The 19349-nt window shown below is 39.3% G+C and overlaps 2 protein-coding genes across 2 annotated transcripts; one reads left to right on the top strand and one right to left on the bottom strand.

Moving 5' to 3' along the window:
• Positions 1-505: 505 nt before the first annotated feature.
• Positions 506-6617, top strand: LOC149014376 (bifunctional phosphatase IMPL2, chloroplastic-like). The gene is made up of 9 exons (XM_089154954.1): positions 506-1089; positions 1191-1269; positions 1365-1459; positions 1533-1582; positions 4124-4248; positions 4400-4466; positions 4620-4709; positions 5028-5136; positions 6151-6617. The coding sequence occupies exons 1-9, from the start codon at positions 753-755 to the stop codon at positions 6219-6221; spliced, it is 1023 nt and encodes a 340-aa protein (XP_089011080.1). The 5' UTR covers positions 506-752; the 3' UTR covers positions 6222-6617.
• LOC149014375 (mitochondrial fission protein ELM1-like) lies at positions 6392-18543 on the bottom strand. Its single transcript, XM_089154952.1, has 10 exons — positions 18087-18543; positions 17464-17699; positions 9490-9586; positions 8510-8659; positions 8238-8364; positions 7948-8060; positions 7813-7876; positions 7627-7720; positions 7396-7504; positions 6392-7127 (listed from the first exon to the last, which is right to left on the bottom strand). Exons 1-10 carry the CDS (start codon positions 18267-18269, stop codon positions 7029-7031), a joined length of 1272 nt encoding a protein of 423 aa, XP_089011078.1. The 5' UTR covers positions 18270-18543; the 3' UTR covers positions 6392-7028.
• Positions 18544-19349: the final 806 nt, after the last annotated feature.

Here is a 19349-nt window from a genome sequence, read left to right as displayed (position 1 = left end):
GATAAGGACAATCAGAGTGGGAATGAGCTTGACTTGGTCCAGTAGGACTTAGAGTCAAAGATAATAATCTTTGGCCTGAATTAAGATCCGAGTAAGAATAACTTAGATTAATGTACATAAGGTTGAGTCTGGAATTACAAAAGCCGGGCGTAGCTCAGCCCTATTGCAACCCTATTTGCAATTGCAAATTTGCCATCTTTTCTTAGTCAGTTTTTTTTTATATATATAATATAAATAAAATATTATATAAATCGTCAACAAGAACAAAACTTACGACCTTTATTTAAGAGGTGTTGATCTCATCAATGCACAAACTTATCATCCCAAACTAAGTGACGATCATTTTTTTTCAACAATTGGAATGCTTACTGATGTGGAATTGCTATGTAAGAGCATTAGAGCTTTTGACGTTCACCGAAAACAAATAGGCATTAGAGATTTCAAAATGAAAAAGAAAAAAAAGGCATTGAAGGCTTGAAGCTGCGCGTGACGAGTATGTGTGAAGTAGCGTCATTCCGCAACCACAGCCACAACGCGCAACACGTCGACACCTTCTCCCTCTGTTTCTCGGGAGCTGGCATGCCTCTTTCACTTTAAAAGCTCTGTTGCCTACAAAACCGAAGAAAATTTCCCTCTTTTTTGTCTACTTCTACTTTTTCATTCTCTCGTTCTTTCGTCTTCCTCGCCATCCAAGGTGCTCACCACTTGTCACATTCTCAACTCTACTAGTCTCTTCTGTCTCTTGTTTGTCAATGCTTTCTCATTCGAATACTCTGGCTCAGAGGCCTACATTTCTTCCCTTACGTTCGATTTATCCCAAGTTTAAGTGCAGCAATTGGAGATTTCGGTTCTCAAATCAACCTTCGCCCTCTGTTCTCAAATCTCTGTCTCCAAAGCGGACAATGTCTGCTTCTTCTATTAAGAGTCACACTCCGAATCTCTCAAATGGAATTGAAACTTTTCCGCTAGGTTTTGACGCTGAACTCGATCGGTTTGTCGACGTCGCTAACAAACTTGCGGATGCCGCCGGAGCTATTATTCGCACTTACTTTCGTAAAAGCTTCGTAGTTCTCGACAAGGATGATTTGAGTCAGTTCACAGCTTTTTTCTTTTTATAATATTTTCATTTTCAGGTTTCGTTTGTCTGGTCTGAATCTGATTGGTCAAAGATAAAAATGGATTTCTTACAGGTCCTGTGACGATTGCTGATCGAGCGGCGGAGCAGTCCATGGTTTCAATTCTACGAGAGAACTTTCCTTCTCATGCAGTGTAAGTGACGCTATTTTTCATTTCCAATACATTTGCGGTGTGGCTTTGTAGTTTCATTAGCTATGCTCAAGTTCTGGGGGTAAATGGAATTGTAGTTATGGAGAGGAAAACGGTTGGTCGGGCAACGACAGATCTGCAGGCTACGTTTGGGTTTTGGATCCTATAGATGGGACTAAGAGCTTCATTACAGGTCTTTCTCTCTTTATTTGACTTGGACTGAAAATTTTGAAAGAGCTGAGCACTTGAATTCCCTTTGATTCCAGGCAAGCCGTTGTTTGGAACTCTAATTGCTCTGCTACACAAGGGAAAACCGGTAGGTTTGTATTCAGAAATCGTTGTTTGGAACTTATTTTGACTTTTCAATAATTGAGTGGCACATTTGACTTTTCAATAATGGAGTGGCACATGATGCTCCTATATAGTGGTAGTGTTACAACAACAACAAAAAGAAGAAGCTTTTCCAACTAAATGGATAGGCTACATGAATCATAGTCTTCTATCAGCTTTATGTAAATTAAAATTATAAAATGATGAGTTCTAGATCATTTACCTTAGTGATCTTGACTACAATAGAACTAGACACGTGAGGTGCCTCTTTGTGTTCCCTTTTATTGGATTTGCTTTGCATACTCTGTAGGTTATTTCCACGCTTCCAAATCGACGAACCACCATTCAGGATTAGCTTCTCTCTTTGGAGAATTCACAGAGCAAAGGAGAGTATTTTTTTTAGTAATTTATTTGGTATTCCATCCCTCTATTTATAATGTTTTTTCCTCAACTCTAATTAAGCTAATTCCTTAATTAGAGCTTTATTTAGACTCAACTAAGTGAGGGAGAGCAATGTCAGAGTCCTGCTTAGACTCAAGTAAGTAGAGGGATATTCATCCTAGACTACATAACCGTTTTGTCGCCACTTATGGTGCAAATTGTAGTGGGACCCACCCACTACAAATTGCGCCATAGGTGGGACCCAACCACTACCATTAATAGAGGTCATACAAGGTCTAACCTATGCATATCCTTTCTCATCGTTTCTCTTAAGATTATCTTAGGTATACCGCTATTTTTTATGACGCCTTCGATCTTTATTAAATCACTTTTGCACACTGGGGTTTTTAAAAGTCTCCGTTGAATGTGGTTGTGCCACCTCAATCTATTAGCATCCTAATTTTTGTGGCACTGAGTTTACTTATATGATGCTTCTTACTAGCCTAACATTTTGTATCATATATCATAGTTGGTCTTTGTTCTTACACTTGTCACTTATTCATCAAACATATTTTTTATTATGTCCACCTATTTACTTACAACATTCTTTTTGTCTCTAGTACTTGTCAAATTAATGCTCTAGGAACTATCATAAGCTTTTCCTAAGCCAAGAACGACCATATGAACATCTTTCTTATACTCTTTATATATTTTCATAAATTCCCTATTAAGGTAAATAGCATCCATTGTAGATCTTTCTAGCATAAAACCAAATTACTTCTCAGTAATAGTGGTTTCTTGTCTCAAACGGGTTTTGATTTCTCTTTCCCACAATTTCAAGGATTACTCAATAGTCCTATGCTTCTATAGTTTTAATAGCTTTGAATATCTCATTTATTTTTGTAAATTGGGACCACAATACTTCTCCTTTCATCTGGCATTTTGTTTGTGCTCATAATCTTATTAAACAACTTGGTTACCCAAGCTAGCCATAGGTTCCTAAACTCTTCCATACTTCTGTTCGGATTTCATCAGGACATTGTGCCTTGTATACTTCCATCCTCCTTAGAGCTTCTTTTACTTTGGCATTGTAATTCTCTGTGTATATATGTTTGAAAATTGGTGTCATGGCAATGGTGTAATCATTTGAGTTACAAGTAGCTGAAGTATATTCATTTAGTAAGCTAGAGAAATAATTGTATTGCGAACAAATTCTTGCCTTATTGGCCGTCCTGAATAATTGTTTAAGCATGTAGGAATTAGCTGACAGTGGGGAGGGGATGGTAGGAAGCATTATTGTTATGTATAGAATTATTTGCAGAAACAGAGGAAGGTAGAATAAGAGATTTCAGAAGTAGGAAAAGAGAGATGGAGACAGGAGGGATTGGGTTTAATTTTCTTGATACTTTCTCATTACTCCTCTTGGTTCTTATACAGCAGTGAACGGTCATGGAAATCTTCTAGAATGAATCATTACATTGTAAATTCCCCAAGTACCCTGATCAACCCCATTAATTCTTGAAGTCTCTCTGCTTGTGTTTGCCAACAACAAAATCTCTCAGATGTGAAGGAGTTTTATGAATACGTGTCTCCTTCCTGGCATGATGGTCCACTTTAGGTGCCAGCTCTTGCTGTCGCCCCCTTGCTGTATTCTGAGATGTATCAATTATCCAGTATGATTTATTGTATTTGCTACTGATATCCAAGCACTTCTTTGTTGATAATGAAGTAATGGTGTGGAAAAATTTATTCAGGCAGTGAGTGATAAGTGATGATGCAGTTTGAAGGCTGGGATGACTTTGGGTCGTCACATCTGTCTCTATTCCAATGATCTTGGAGAATGTTCATTGAGTTCCATATGCTAGACAAATACCATGTCTTCAGAATGATGTTCAGTTCGTTGTTTTTTCAGAATGATGCTCTTAGCCTCTTAGTTTGTTGCTTTTTCAGAATGATGCTTTTAGCTTGTTGTTTTATCATCTATAAATATCAATTTCATTAAATGGACATGGAGGTTCAAAGTATTCATGCATTGGTTTTTTCCTTTTCCCCATGAGTTACCATCAAGAAAATAAGGAAAGTTTCTTTCCATGAGCTGTGTTAAATGTATATGTTTTCTCTAATACTGGCGATCCTGCATTTCCAGATTCTTGGCATAATTGATCAGCCTGTTTTAAAAGAAAGGTGGCTTGGGGTGACAGGTAGGAAAACTACATTAAATGGAAAGGAAGTCTCCACACGCACCTGTGCAAAACTTTCGCAAGCCTACCTGTATGCTTTTTTCACCTCTTGATATTGTGCTTTTCAGAATACGTTCTGTTTTCAGAAATTAATGTATGTGGTTTGATTATCTGTTTCCTGTAGTTGGACCCAAGAACCAGAACTGTAGGTGTTTTATATTCTTTTAGTTTTCTGTTCCTAGGTACGCCACAAGCCCGCATATGTTTAGTGGAGATGCCGAGGAGGCATTCTCTCGTGTTAGAAATGAGGTTCGTCCATAACATTTTCATTACTAAGGAGTTTTTCTTTATTTTCTCATAGGGTTTCATGTTTATTTCAGTAGAAAAACTTAAATGTCTACTTTCTCTTACTCAATCCCTCCCCCTCCCCTTGCGAAAACCTAATGTTCTACTGCTGAATAGGTGAAAGTACCACTATATGGTTGTGACTGTTATGCCTATGCCCTTTTGGCTTCTGGTTTTGTGGATCTTGTGATTGAGTCTGGTCTGAAGGTGAGACATCTCTTCCCTTCTCTACATTTAGGCAAACAACTACACTTTGCCATGTTTGGCTGCCGGGTAGCGTTATCCATCGTGGGCTAACACCCCACTACTCATGTTGCTTACTGTTAATTACTCAATGGAATAACCAGTGCCGTCTGGTGTACTCTTTTGGTTGTTGCATGTGGTTATCTTGTTTGTAGATGATGGGGTGCTTATCACCCTAGCACTGCCAGTTTTATTGCAGCTAAACATTTCTTTAGTGACATCCACATAACCGACATGGTTAGGGACATCTATCTCACTAATCAAGACTATAATCTTTTTCAGCCATACGACTTCTTGTCACTGATACCTGTTATAGAAGGCGCTGGAGGAGCAATAACTGATTGGAGTGGACATCCACTTAACTGGGAGGCCTCTTCAGATTCCCTTACGAGTATGATTATGTTTTGCAAACTCTCTCTCTCTGTTTCTCTTTCTCTTTCCCTAGTATGTTTGGATGCGTGGGGTAGGTGATTCTCTTTTTTTTCTCCCGCCCTTAACACTAACTGGGTGTGTGCGTGGTAAAGATCCTGCATTAATAGAAATGACTTAGATATAGAGCTTTAGGGTTTTCATTTATCATAAGCCTAAATGGAATTGAAAAAGATAAGAAATCTCCAGTCTGCATGCTACTTGTCAGTATTAGATAATAGCGACAAACACTGTGATGCATGACTTGGGATGTTATGTCCTGGATCACCTCCTCATAGTTAGTATTTATGAATCTTCACTAGGTTCTGTGACGCATGATATCCTTTTTCTTCGACTGTCTCTCTTAATATTCTTAATGGCAACGTGGAGGGTATTTGTGCATGAAAGGAACATATTATGAACCATATGTGAAGTCTGTATATACAGTGGTTGATCACATCCAGGTTTGTGGATGTTAATTGGACTGGAGTTTAAAAGTCAATAGCTTGATAGTAGATCTCCAACATCCTGTAATGATTAAAGTTTTTTTTTTTTTTGGGTAAGATGATTGAAGTATGGATTATATTGAAAATATATCATAGTTTAGAACTGTTTTAAAAGGAAAAGGTTTAATGACATTCACGGTAGGTGATTCACTTATTCAGATAAGGTAATTTTGACCATTAAATATCTGAAAAATGATATGGAGGGAAAACTTTTCAGACTTGTAGGAAAACGTGTTTTACCTTATTCAACATCTTGGTGTTCATTCACTGTGTTATCTTGGTCGACACGATTGACTCAACAGATGTTTAATTATTGTAGTCATACAGATTTCATTCTATATCTGGTGAACGTATATCTTGTTTTTAATACTACTAAATCTACCCAATCAGAAGGGTTCACATTTGGTTTCTCAGCTTCAAAAGAATCTTGGGTCTGAGCGAAAAAATGGGTGCTATCCTTTTTTTTTTTGGGTCTTATTTTTGTGTTTTAGGTTTCAATGTGGTGGCAGCGGGAGATAAACAGCTTCACCAACTGGCTGTAGATTTTCTACGGTTGAAGTAAAGAAGCATTTTGGAAGAAGAAAGGCAACAATATCCATCAGCTTTGGATTGTCAGAGACGCAAAATAGATTTCCCTATCGCCCAGTTTAAGTGGTAGGAACAAAAATAACGAATTTGGACTGTGATGCAAAGGTGATGCATGAAATAAAGTTCTTATTCCCTCCTACAAGAAAACAGAAAGAGGAGCCAAATGCAGTTGAAGATATTTTTTATTTTTTAAATGTAGTTGAAGATTAATCGTACAGTAATGGTATACATCTTTATCTTTACCCAAAAACACATCTTTGTATTTTACAAGTAGGAAAAGGAATTTCCGCTGCTGCCATTTTATTTGGCTACTCTCAAAACACCACTCAACCATAGATAAAATCCTCTCCCCCCAAAAAAAAAAAAACAATGAATGAGTAGTCTTTTTGTTCAAGGCACAAGTGACTCACAAAACAGATAGCTAATCGGCTCTGAAATAAAATCATTTGCTCGGCTACGTAACGGCAACCACCAGCAGGTATAAAGGTGAAGTATGAACATCCTGGTTTCAAATATGGCTATTCCCTGAACCAACTTACAGAGGCGGTGTCCAAAATTGGGTGCTTAAATGCCAAAGCTACGAGCACCATCCCTCCAGAAATGGGCATGACTCTTATGCAGGTACTAACGTGAACCATAAGCATCCTGGATTCCAAAGGCAGCTATTCCAAGAATCAACTGATTAAGGTTACGGCCAAGAATCTGGTGCTTATATGCAAAAATCATGAGCACCACCAACCCATTGGAACGATACAAATGCTGTATTAGTTAACGATGTTTGCTACATCAATCTCCATCCACGCTCTGCAAGTGCTTCACGAACCCGATTTGCTGCCACTGCTGTATCGTTAAGAGGAGGGTAGCTCCAGCTCTCAGATATCTGAAAGTTAAAACCCAAGATAGCAAATTAATGAAAGTCAGTCCATGATTAAAAAAACGATGGCATTCATGCTGAGGTAGTCAAATTTGTTTTTCCTTAACTGCAGGCTAATCAGCTCTACCACTACATCAGAAAAATATGCTTGCAGGGGTATTTTCAGGAGCATGGAAACAAAAGTCTCATGTCTAGAAGATGAATAAAAACCTTTCACATATTTTTTCATCCTTACAGTAACAAATTTCAAAACTGAAAAAGTCTGATCACTTACATCCTCTTTACCCGTAAATGGTCGAACCACGCCTCGTTCACGCAGACACTTGTGGAAGTCTGAGAATTTCCACTTACATCGTTCTGCCCCAATAACATATACAGGTTTCCTGAAAATTGCAGGCGAAAAGAGAAACTTTAGATGTTTCTACCAAAATAATACAAGATTACATCTACCATTACAGGTTCTAATCCATTGATAACATACAGAGGTGGATCCTTGGATACATACCCTGTGCTGCACGCCTCACTCAACATACTAACTGAATCTGCTGTAATGACAAAGGCATCTGCCCATGCTAGATGCCCCATATGTGGATTTGGCCCTAGAGATTAGAGACCAATTAAATAAATTCTTAAAAAGGAAAAAACAAAAGAACTCGTTAACCCTTTTCAAAGTCCAAGGAACTGTAAATACCTTCACCATCCCAAATGTAAACCTTGGGATGATTACTGAGTTCTTTAATCAAAATGTTGGCGACCTGTTAACATAATTGAAACACAGTGAATGCCATGGAGGAAATGGAAGGAAAATTCCTAGATAAAATCATACCTTCTGCGGAGTCCTCCTAGAGAAAGAAATTCTCAGGCTTCCACAGCTCGCAAGCACATTCTGTATTGAGGAAGTTAATTGCTTGGCAAGGTCCACACCATAGCGACAGTTTCCTACGTAAAGAATTTCATAATGTGTTAGTTATGGACAAGTTGAACGGTATCACAATTCATGCAGACACAAAATGTGAGAAAACTGGGGAGAGTGGCATCAATTGAAGTGCCTCCAAAAATGTGGATATGTATTACATGTTCTCAATGTGGAAAGGTCGAAAAGAAAAAGAACATTACTTGTAGGCCCACCGACGTTAACAACAAGTAAAGGCTTTGGCAGAGGTGCTAACTCATCATGCCAAGTGGTAGCAGCACTCCGGAGTGCAGCAAAATCACACTGATGTAAAGCTCCCACAGTGAGGACCTGACATTCAAATTTTCAAGCCCACAATGAATCACCAAATATTAGATGCAGAAAGAAAATATGTAACTAACTATTCTTGTTAAGGCCAAAGTTTCTCCATCCAAAGGAACCCAGTAGATAAGTATTTTGTAGTGAAGGAACATACAACATGTCTGTCAGGAGGTTCCCGTGGAGTTATCCATCTCCGGAGAAACTGAGGAATCTGCTCTTGTGCTTGAGGAGTCAATGGATAGTAGTCATGCTGAGGGGTGATCACCAAATCAAACCTATTTAATTGCAATCTTGGATGTTGTATCTAAGATAATATAGTCCAAAAGTCAGTGCATGTCAGATAACGAAATACTCTTTCCTAAAGACTATAAAGCCAAAAAAAATACCTATAAAAGCTACTGCAGAAATGCAATATAAAACAACATTACGACTTTAATAAGAATGAAGTGAAATAGAGCAATATCCCAAGTTCTAAACAATATAAATTAAAATGCTAATTACTTAACCACACTCCTCCAACCAACCCCCACCCCCAACCCAAAAAAAAAAGAGCGTTGTCCACCCATGAAACATAAGGATATCCCAAATTCTCCCCCCCCCCCCCCCCACCCCAAAAAACACCATACAGATAAATGGTAAACTATAATTTTGCCAGAAGCAATTTGAGTTGCTTTAATAGCATGTAAAAGATGGCAAGGGCATTGAAGGGGCCTAAGGCAACTAGGGCATGCAAGGTGATCAAGGTACTATTTCCAGTTAATGATGGTAGAATAGAATCAGCTTTCTCATAGATAATGATAACCAGTTAGAATTTCCTCTGATACCTCCTTTCTACCCCTACCTCACCACTACTTTCTAAATGCCTAGACATCACCTTGACAATTTATGAGTGAAAGTGCTTTCCAGCAAGAAAAAGAAAAAAATAATAAATGAGATAATGAGAGTTATGCCTCTCATAAGGAGCACATATACATGATGCTATCGTGTTTACTTTTTTGAACTACAACTACAATTAAAAAAAAAAAAAGTAAAAAAATAATGAACTAATCAAACGAATTCCTGATTTATTATCTACAGATACAGTGCAAATAACAACTTAAACATGTAGGCAAAGTGGAACGAACAAAAATATACCTGAACCGTAAAAACATGTTCTGGTGCTAATCGCTTTATAGAGCTTGCTATAGATATGGTGTCATGGCCAGAAGCTACCACCAATAAAGGGCCATCCCTGAAAGAAATCATAAATCCACACCAGAAAATGTTATTCGCTTATCCCAAAACAGGAGATGGTATCAAGTTTATGAAAAAGGAGATCTGAAGATGCAAGCAAATAAACTTTTACATACAGAAAGTTAAATGGGACAACTACAAATGGAAGTGAAGGAACGATCTTGTAAATAATTAAATTGCTATTACTAACTGGGAAAGAAGGCCCAATAGAGTGTGCCAAGGGCCAATTGCTACCCTTAAATGTAGAGAGAGATCTGAGGTCCTCTTGCTCACATGTGAAAATGGAGTTTGTCAAGTGAAAAAATAGGTTTATAGAAAATTCAAGAAAAGGGAGTACTAGTCGGAGTGCAATATTTGTGCCTAGATAATGCTTGCCAATACAGTGGGAGGGTGGTGTAGGGTTGACTTTGGCCTGAAGTTCAAGACGTAGATTGTCCAGACCATCCCCTTCTTACCCAACAATTTAAAATTACCACATTGTCCTGCCCCTCCTGCAGAATCAAAAGTCCCACCATTGGACCCTGTAAAGGCAGATTGCTTAATATCAATATAGGGTTACGCCATGTCACATAGAACTCTTTTGAAAGGCATTAAGTATGCCTATCACAGTCGGAAAAAAAATGTCCTTGGATTCTATGCAGTTCTAGATCCCCTTTCACCTTTCATTGCAACTAGATTATTAATTCCTCCAGTTCAACACGAATAAAACATAAACTAAAACTTCCATTAGATTCTATCTTGCATGGGAAGTATGTGACCCTAAATTTCGCATCTCGCTACTCCAACACAACCTCTACCTAATAACAATAGCTGTCACACATAAGATCAATGCATCTTTCCTCGATAAATCAAGATAGACTGGACATCAAATATCTTGACCTGCAACCAGATGCTGAATACATGAATCATCTCAATCGAACAGCTCAAGCATATAATTTAGGAGCCAATGAGCAGAGGAAAACGTGATGCTAGCTAGAATTCGAGTCAAATTATACATGTTGCTTCAACCTGTTCTGTACTCGAGAACAAGTCATAGTTTTTGCCCAGGAGCTACCTACCTTACCAACATGAGAGTAGTAACCAGCCAATATGACCAAATGGAAGCAACCAAACATGACTTTTATGACTGAAGTTCATCAGCTTTGCAACTTCAATCTCTATTTAGTAGGAAGTAAAGTGAAGGCAGGTCTCGGGTTTGATCTGCCATTAAATTATAGACACAGAATCCTGTGATTCAATGCGACCTTCGTCTACTTGATAACTCCAGTTAGTTTGTTCTGAGAGGAATTGCTTCAAACACTTTAAATTCAGTCACAGAATCCTGTCATTTCCTTACCTGATCAACTCGATACCCTTGGTGAGTTGTATTCTGCAAGGAATTGTGTCACAGCAACACTAGATGGCCTTAGAATTGAGGTTGGGGAAAATTAGACAGAGAGGGTAAACGAGGAGAGAAATAGACAGACACTGAGGAACGACAATACTATTCTTGATTTTCATTGTAATTGTAATTGTATTCCCTTTTATACAAGTAGAAAACGGTAGAATGCTTCTTGAGTATTCTCAGATCTGATCTCCCATCTAACTACTTTCAGTTGTGGCCCCCAAGTGCAAGTCCTTCAGGAATACAGGTATTCTTCTGTTATGGGATGAACGCCTAGGTGGAGCCCTGTCCACGTCATCAGTGGTGAGTTAGCAGAGGATGTGGCACCACCTGGATTCTGAGGTGTATAATTGCCATCCCCCTAAAAAGATGACCTCGTCCTCGAGGTGGAGCTGAGGGTGAAGCTGGTGTAGCACACCCCAGGTAGTATCTTCAAGTGGAAGGTTTTGACACTGAACCAACACTTGGCGAACAGACAAGTTTCAGCGCTTGACCAAGTGATTTCCCAAAATGGCCACTGGAATCAAGATGGGTGGTAGAGTTGCAGGAAGAGTTGATGCAGTTGCCGGAGGGCCCAAATATGGTTTCAGAGAGAAGACATGGAAGACCGGATGAATCAAAGAACAAGCTGGAAGGGCGAGTTCATATGCCACTGGACCGATTAATTCCAGAATCTGGTAAGGACCATAGAAATGCTAACTGAGCTATTGGTGGAGGCAAGTGGCTACTGAGGTTTGCCGGTAAGGCTGCAGTCGAACAATAACCCAATCACCCACAGAATATTCCTTGCCCCTGTGGTGATTTGCCTGAGAGCGCATGCAATCTTAGGCCCCCTGCCTGTGCAGGCTAAGGTGTTTGAGGATGCTGTCCCTGTCCATGAGTTCATCGTCCACAGCCCCGTTAGTAGCAGAATTGGGAATATAGCAGGATAGCTGGGGAGGGGGTCTCTCATAAACTGCCTCAAACGGTGTTAAATTGATCACCTAGTGAAATGAAGTGTTGTAGGAATACTCTTCCCCAGCCAGGTATTTGGTCCACTGGTGAGGTTCATCACTAGCGAAACTCCAGAGGTATTGCTCTAGACACTTGTTGAGAACCTTGGTTTGCCCATCACTCTGCAGGTGATATGCCAAGCTCATAGCTAGGGAAGTCCCTTGTAGCTGGAAAAGTTCCTTCCAAAAAGAGCTCAGGAAGATAGTATCCCGATCACTAACAATTGATTTGGGAATACCGTGAAGGTGGACTATGTTCACCATGAAGGCCTTTGCAACTCAACAACTTGTCAAATGTGGGGGAAGGACAATAAAATGTGCATACTTTGATAATCGGTCAATGACGACCAAAATGGTGGTTTTCCCCGCTGACGGTGGCAAACCGACGATGAAGTCCATGGAAATTTCTTCCCAAATGCGATTCGGTATCGGAAGAGGCTAGAGAAGGGTGTAGTATAAGGTGACTTCATTTGTTGGCATATTAGACATTGCGCCACGAAGTGCTTGGCATCTTTATGCATTCCCACCCAGTACACATTCGCAGCCAGGCGCTTCAGCGTCCGGATGTAACCGGCATGATTGCCACTTAGAAAGTAGTGGTATTCGGTTAAAAATTGCTGCCGGAGCACCGAATCTAGGGGTAGAACAAGGTGGTGACAGCGAAGCAGAATGCCCTCATGGTAAGTATACTCTAGTTGGGCTGTAGGATCATCCACAATAGGTCAGACAATTGCTTGAAGTGCTGCAAAGACTCAGGTTTCCTCCATGAACTAGCTGAGGAAATCTAGAGTCGGATTTGAGAGTGATAAAGCGAGCATCTAGAACTCCAGGAGACAAGGCAGAGTGTCCGTTGTCATATTCTCTCGACGAGGTTTATATGTGATCTCAAACTGAAATCCCAGAAGCTTGGCTAACCATTGTTGTTGCTCAGGTGTTTGGATCCCCTAAGTGGCCATCTCTCGCAAACTTTTCTAATCGATGCGAATGTAAAATTTACTCTCGAGGAGGGATTGTCGCCATTTTCCGACCACCTGGGTGATTGCATGCATCTCACGGGCATAAGTGGAAGCACCCTACATCTTGGGAGACAACTTCTTGCTAAAGTAGGCAAAAGGTTTTCCTTCATGTGAGAGAACGGCGCCAATACCAATACCGGAGGCATCGACCTCCACTGTGAACGGTTTGCCAAAGTCTAGTAGTGAAAGTGTAGGGGCATATGTCAAATGCTGCTGCAGGGTCTTAAAGGCATTGTGGAACTTTGTAATCCAATAGAAGGAGCCTTTATGTAATAGATTCGTTAATGGGCCTGCAATCATAGCACAACCTTGTATAAATTTTCTATAATATCCAGTGAAACCCAAAAATGCCCTTTCCTCCTTGATTGTTCGTGGAATGGCCATTGGATAATAGCCTGGATTTTATTCAAGTTCACTTCCAGCCCATGTCCAATATTTATCTAGCCCTAGTAATCGATGGACTCCCTTCCAAAGGCACACTTTGACATTTAGCAAATACTTCTTAGTCTTCCAATGTTGACAAGCCTAGGCCCAAATGTCCCAAATGTTCAGCCCATTATTTGCTATAAACCAAAAGATCATCAAAAAATGTTAGAATAAATTTCCTGAGATACAGCTTGAAAACCCGGTTCATTGTAAACTGAAAAATGGCCAGAGCATTGATTAAGCCAAAAGGCATAACCACAAATTCATAGTGGCCCTCATGGGTCCTAAATGCCATCTTTGGGATGTCTTTGGCATGGACCTAGATTTGGTGGTAGCCCAATTGGAGATCTCATTTAGAAAAGTATCTAGCACCATGCAATTCGTCAAAAAGTTCATCAATGGTCGGAATAAGGAACCGGTTTTTACCATTATGGCATTCAAAGCCCCGATAATTGACGCAAAAGTGTCGCATCTCATCTTTCTTTTTCATAGGCAACACAGGGGACAAAAATGGGCTAATACTTGGTTGCATAATCCCAGTTTGTAACATGTCTTAGACCTGCGTCTTAATTTCTTTTTTTTGGAAGTTGGGTACCAATATGGTCTCACATTTACTGGTGGGACCCCTAGCTGTAGATTTATAGCATAATCCAGGACTTTGGAGGGAGGTAGTTGTTTGGGCTCTTCGAAGAACCGACTATATATTTGCAAGAGCTTGTAAGTTTGGGGCCAAATGTGCTTTGCCACTAGGCTTGGGCTCAACTTGCTAGTCCAACTCCAATTTAAATAGTAGCACTCTAGTCTGGGACGAGACAATTCACCTAAGCCCATTCTAGGAGATTTCAACCAATGGACTTCTGGGCTCGCCTAACAATTCCACGTATTGCCATCGTTGTTAGAATTCAATTTTCATTCACCGGTAGTCAAATACCACTAGTCTCAGGGTGGTAAGCCACTGCACACCCAAAATTATTTCGGCTCCTAAGATAGGAAGAACATATGCATCAACATTCACCGAATATTCCTGCAACTACAAGGGTGAGTTTTGAACCAAATCTTTCCCCCATCACCTACCATCACCGAGATGTTAGCGGTGGGCTCAATTTCACACAGAGATGCTTCGCAACACGCCTTTGTATGAAATTGCCCCCATCTATAAGAACCTACAGAGGTCTTCCTTGCATAATTCCGGTAAAGCTTCATAAGGGATGGAATTCCATTGAGAGAATGTATAGAGAGTTGAGTGGTTACCTCCGGTGTTTTGACCAACACTTCAGTAAGATTTAGTTCATCCAAAGGAGGGTCTATGTCTTCTTCTTCACATTCGAGCAACAGGCGTTGCCGATTTTTAAAGCGGTGTCCAGGAGAGAATTTTTCTTCATAGTTGTAGCAAAGGCCTTTTTCGTGCCTTTGCTACATTTCTGATGGCATTAGCCTTTTGATTAGAAGAGATGAAGGCGGTGCAGGGAGCAGAAGTGTTGTCGGTGGTTTCCAAGGTAGTGCTAGAGTTCGAAGTAATGGAGGTTTGCTTGAAATAGGAATTGGTTTATAATATGATCTCCGATTTCCATTTATTTTATCTTCCTAGAGTCGTGTTAGACCTCCACTAAGCCATATCAGCTGGCCGGAAAGCCATTACCTCACTCCTGATGTCTGGACGTAAACTTGATACAAAACAGCTCACAAGAAACGAATTCGGTAGTCCTATAATTCGATTAGCAAGAGCTTCAAAGCTGGTTTCCTAATCCAATACCGTGTTGATCTGAGTTAATTTTGAGAGAAATGCTTGATGGTCCTCATAAGACGAAGGGCCAAATCGAGTTTCAAGAGCTTTGGCAAACACTGTCCAACAGGTGAGCATGTTTGCCTTGTACATCCATTGGAACCAAGAGAGCGCAGGACCATCCATGTGAAACAAGGAAACTAATAGGCATTGCTCATCAGGAGTGGAGTGATAATCGAATAACCTTTCTGCTTGAAAGATCCCATAGGATATTCTCCATTAAAATGAGGAAACTCCAAACGTACTGTTCAAGTTTGAAAGTTAGCAAGGACCGGTGCAACCATCACTACTGCGGATTGAACATTGCTAACGTCAAGCGATGCTTTTTCTACAGCATTCATCTGCAACATTTTTTCGATCCGTCCTTCTATAGCAATGAATCCAACAACCAGATCACTCAATTCTAGGGGTATAAACGGACCGGATTCGGATTGGATAGTGGTAATACCATATCCGCATCCGATTATATTCGGACGGATTCGGATAATATCCTATCGGTTTTCGAACGGATTCTATCGGATTCGGATGATAATCGGATAGTTATTTTCTTGAGTAAATTCTTTTAAATGGGCATGAATACAGATTGAATACAAGTTTTCGACTACCTGTTTACATCTTTACCTTTTATTTGTGAGGGCTAGGTTTGATATTTAAGAATTTAGCAACTTTGGTGGCTATTTTAGTAAAAATCTAGAAAAATAGTCACATATCATAGGTAAAATTTTATAACAATACGAATAATAAATATAAATAAGTAACTTAATCGGATAATTTTATCGGACGGATAATAATTGGTAAGAAAGGGGTATACCATTATCCGCATCCTATATTTACACCCCTACTCAATTCTCCCCTCTACCCTGCTATAGAAGTCTGCAACAAACCAAGGTACTCATTGTGCTGCTTCAATGTCTAATCCATCTGTCGTAGCTATGTTCCTTCCACCATGATCTGGCAGATCGGGACCAATGTTACAGCAAACGCTAGATGGCATTATGGTGAGGGAGAATTAGACGAATGGGGGAGACAAGGAGAGAAAAAGGCAGAGATTGAGAAACACTAACACTTTTTTCATGATTTTCATTGTAATTGTATACCCTTTTATACAAGTAGAAACCGGTAGAATGCTTCTAGAATATTCTCAGATCTGATCCCCCATCCAACTACTTTCAGTTCTGGCCCGCATGTGCAAAGTCCTTCAGGAATACGAGTACTCTTCTGTTACAGGATGAACGCCTTGGTGGAGCCCTATCCATGTCATCAGTGGCCACGTTAGCAGAGGATGTGGTGCCACCTGGATTCTGAGCTGTATCAAATTGCTTCAATCTTAATCACTTGCAATTCAGTCGCTGGGACATAGAATCAATCTAATTCACCTAGGCCTTTTTCTTCTCTTTCGTCAAGGGTTCAAACACTAATCCAACAGTTTTAGGAAAACCCATTTTTCTGTTTTGAGTCTTTTGACTAGCTTAGAGAGCAGCTTTGGGATCTAGACCTTTTGATACTCAGATCAACAGATCCCCAAAATTCTAATATCTTCCTTGATACTAAGTATGCGATTCTTCCTTGATGCTCATTTTGGGGGTTATTTGTTTAATGTAGAAATTGAAGAAGATAAACTAGAATATTTTTTTTTCCCAACTTGCAATAACTAATAATGATAATATTAATATATAATTTTGGAGTTCTCAGATTGTGAATTAACAATAAATGAACGAGCAGACATTATCGATGAATGAGTTTCTCTGAAAACATGGGATCAAAGCCCATAAGGTTATTAGGATAGTTTCCACCAATGTCGTCCAACCACTACATTCCTGGAAGGTGATTACACTATCACATTCTATTAGTAGGTTCTGCCAAATACTATTTGCTCTTCTGAAAGCCTCCTGCTTTCTAGAATATTAGTCAGATTGGCTTCAAGTCTTATTTGATACTAATGAGGATGTACTGCACTAAATAAAAGAAGGTGGATTGCATGCATATCAACAGCACTGCACAGTAAACCACCATGAACTGCTCAAACTTTATTCTGATGTTACATTGGTTAGAAAAGGGACTGAAACGCAATCAATCAAAACCTGACAAGGTTCTATGCCTCTGTATGATCTCAATAATTAAATCGCTTTTCCAAATTCAAAACGGGATATTATTGGAAGAAAATCAAAACCATTAACTCAGTTTGAAACTCACTGAATCATGACTAAGCAGATTATAATTTCACTTGTATAAAAAAATTTAAAAAGAGAGTGAGAGTGACAAATTAATACATACTTCTCAAAGGACTCACGAGCAATTGTTGCAATATGTTTTGCATCAGCCTCTAGAACAACAGACAAGCCTGAAACCGCACCATTTTCCACACCAATGGGAGCCAATTTCCTTGTCCCAACAGTTAGAAATCGTGAATTACCACAAATCCGCTTGATGACATAGTATACTTTTTTGTGGAGAGAAACTGGAAGCCAAAGAAGCCACTCATTGACTCCTCCTCTTGGTCTTGTGACTCGCTGCCAATGTAGTCAAGATGATAATGGTATGAATTTGACGAAGTATAAGATAAAATCATCTCGCTAACAAAACACTTGTTAACACCCGAAATGAATAAATGCTGAGGGAAAAACTATATATATGCTATCATAAATTCAGGGACAAAACAGAAGTTCCCCATGGAATACTGACAGCATCTTAATTAATTAATAACTAAATGTTCACATGTAGCCTGAGGTCAAGGTACCAAAGCAACCTCTCACAAAAAATTACTCGAGATTGAAAGTGTAATACTTCAATGATTCAAAGAGAGAGGATTTCTCAATAATTCAAAGAGGGAAGATAAACGAAAGAGGAAAATTCGCAAACCTACGAGAGAAAAGAAACCAGCGGAAGCAAATACTCACATAGAACGATTGCCTCTCCGCAAGTCCGAGAGCGCGAACCAATCCAAAACTCTGATTTTCCGAACCGCCGAAACCATTCCCGATTATCACCGCCCGCCTAATAACACTGTAAATCCCTCCTTCAAATATCTCCGGCATGCCTACAGAACTGCTAGGCGGTTCAGGAAGTCTGATTTCCCTCATCGGATGCTAAAATTCTAAAGCGAGGCTTTTCAATTGAGTTTGAATATCCTTTTTGTCTCGAAATTTTAGCATCCGACGACGAAGTTTGAGCTGCTCTCTTGTATTCACCTATATTCGAACTTCAGAACTACTTTTGCAGGTTTGAACAAGAAAAGAAGTCGTTCTTAGTTGGATCAACAGAGAAAACTTCTGTTGCGAATTGTGCTGGTTGCAGGCTTCTTCCTCACGTCACTAATGGCTTTTTCGCTCTTCTTTTATATCCAATTAAGTTGCCTCCTTTGAACTGAATTTGTGCAGGTACTCCAATCGACCCCTAGTCTTTTGTGACTTTTCAAACTTGTCCTGTTTTATTACTTTTATTCCATTTGTATCCTTTTACGTTCAAATGAGATGGTTTTGGGGAGTTGAACCGGTTCTTATCAAAAAAAAATTTCGGTAAAGGTTCTTATCAATTTTTGCTCCTAATAAAATTAATCCCAAAATTGTCTCAATTGTCTTAATGGACCGTTGTTCTTCCAGTTATAATAAAGGGTGTAAACTGACCGGATTCAGATCGAATAGTGGTAATACCATATTCGCATCTTATTATATTCGAACGGATTCGGATAATATCCTATCGGTTTTCGGACGGTTTCTGTTAAATTCGGATGATAATTAGATAGTTATTTTCTTAAGTAGATTCTTCTAAATGGACGTGAATACAAATTGAATACAAGTTTTCGACTACTTATTGACAGCTTTACTTTTTAATTTGTGAGGGTTAGGTTTGAAATTTAAGAATTTAGCAACTTTGGTACCTATTTTAGTAGAAAATCTAAAAAAATAGTCACATATCATAGGTAAAAAATATATAAAAATAAGAATAATAAATCTCAATATGTAACTTAATTGGATAATTTTATCGGACACAAAATAATTGGTTAAAAAATGGGTATACCATATCCGCATCCTATTAGTAATCGGACGGATTCGGATACCCTTAAATGGATGCGGATGCGAATTTTAATTATCCATTTACACCCCTACCTGCTAGGGCAACCTCCCTAAACCCCGTGTCTGTTGGCAACAAAATGTGAATCA

Source organism: Hakea prostrata, chromosome 5, assembly GCF_041222555.1.
Source record: "Hakea prostrata isolate BN-2017 chromosome 5, UWA_Hpros_2, whole genome shotgun sequence".
NCBI classification, from domain to species: domain Eukaryota; kingdom Viridiplantae; phylum Streptophyta; class Magnoliopsida; order Proteales; family Proteaceae; genus Hakea; species Hakea prostrata.
Note: the sequence above shows the minus strand (reverse complement) of the source record. Positions and strands in the feature narration are given on the sequence as shown.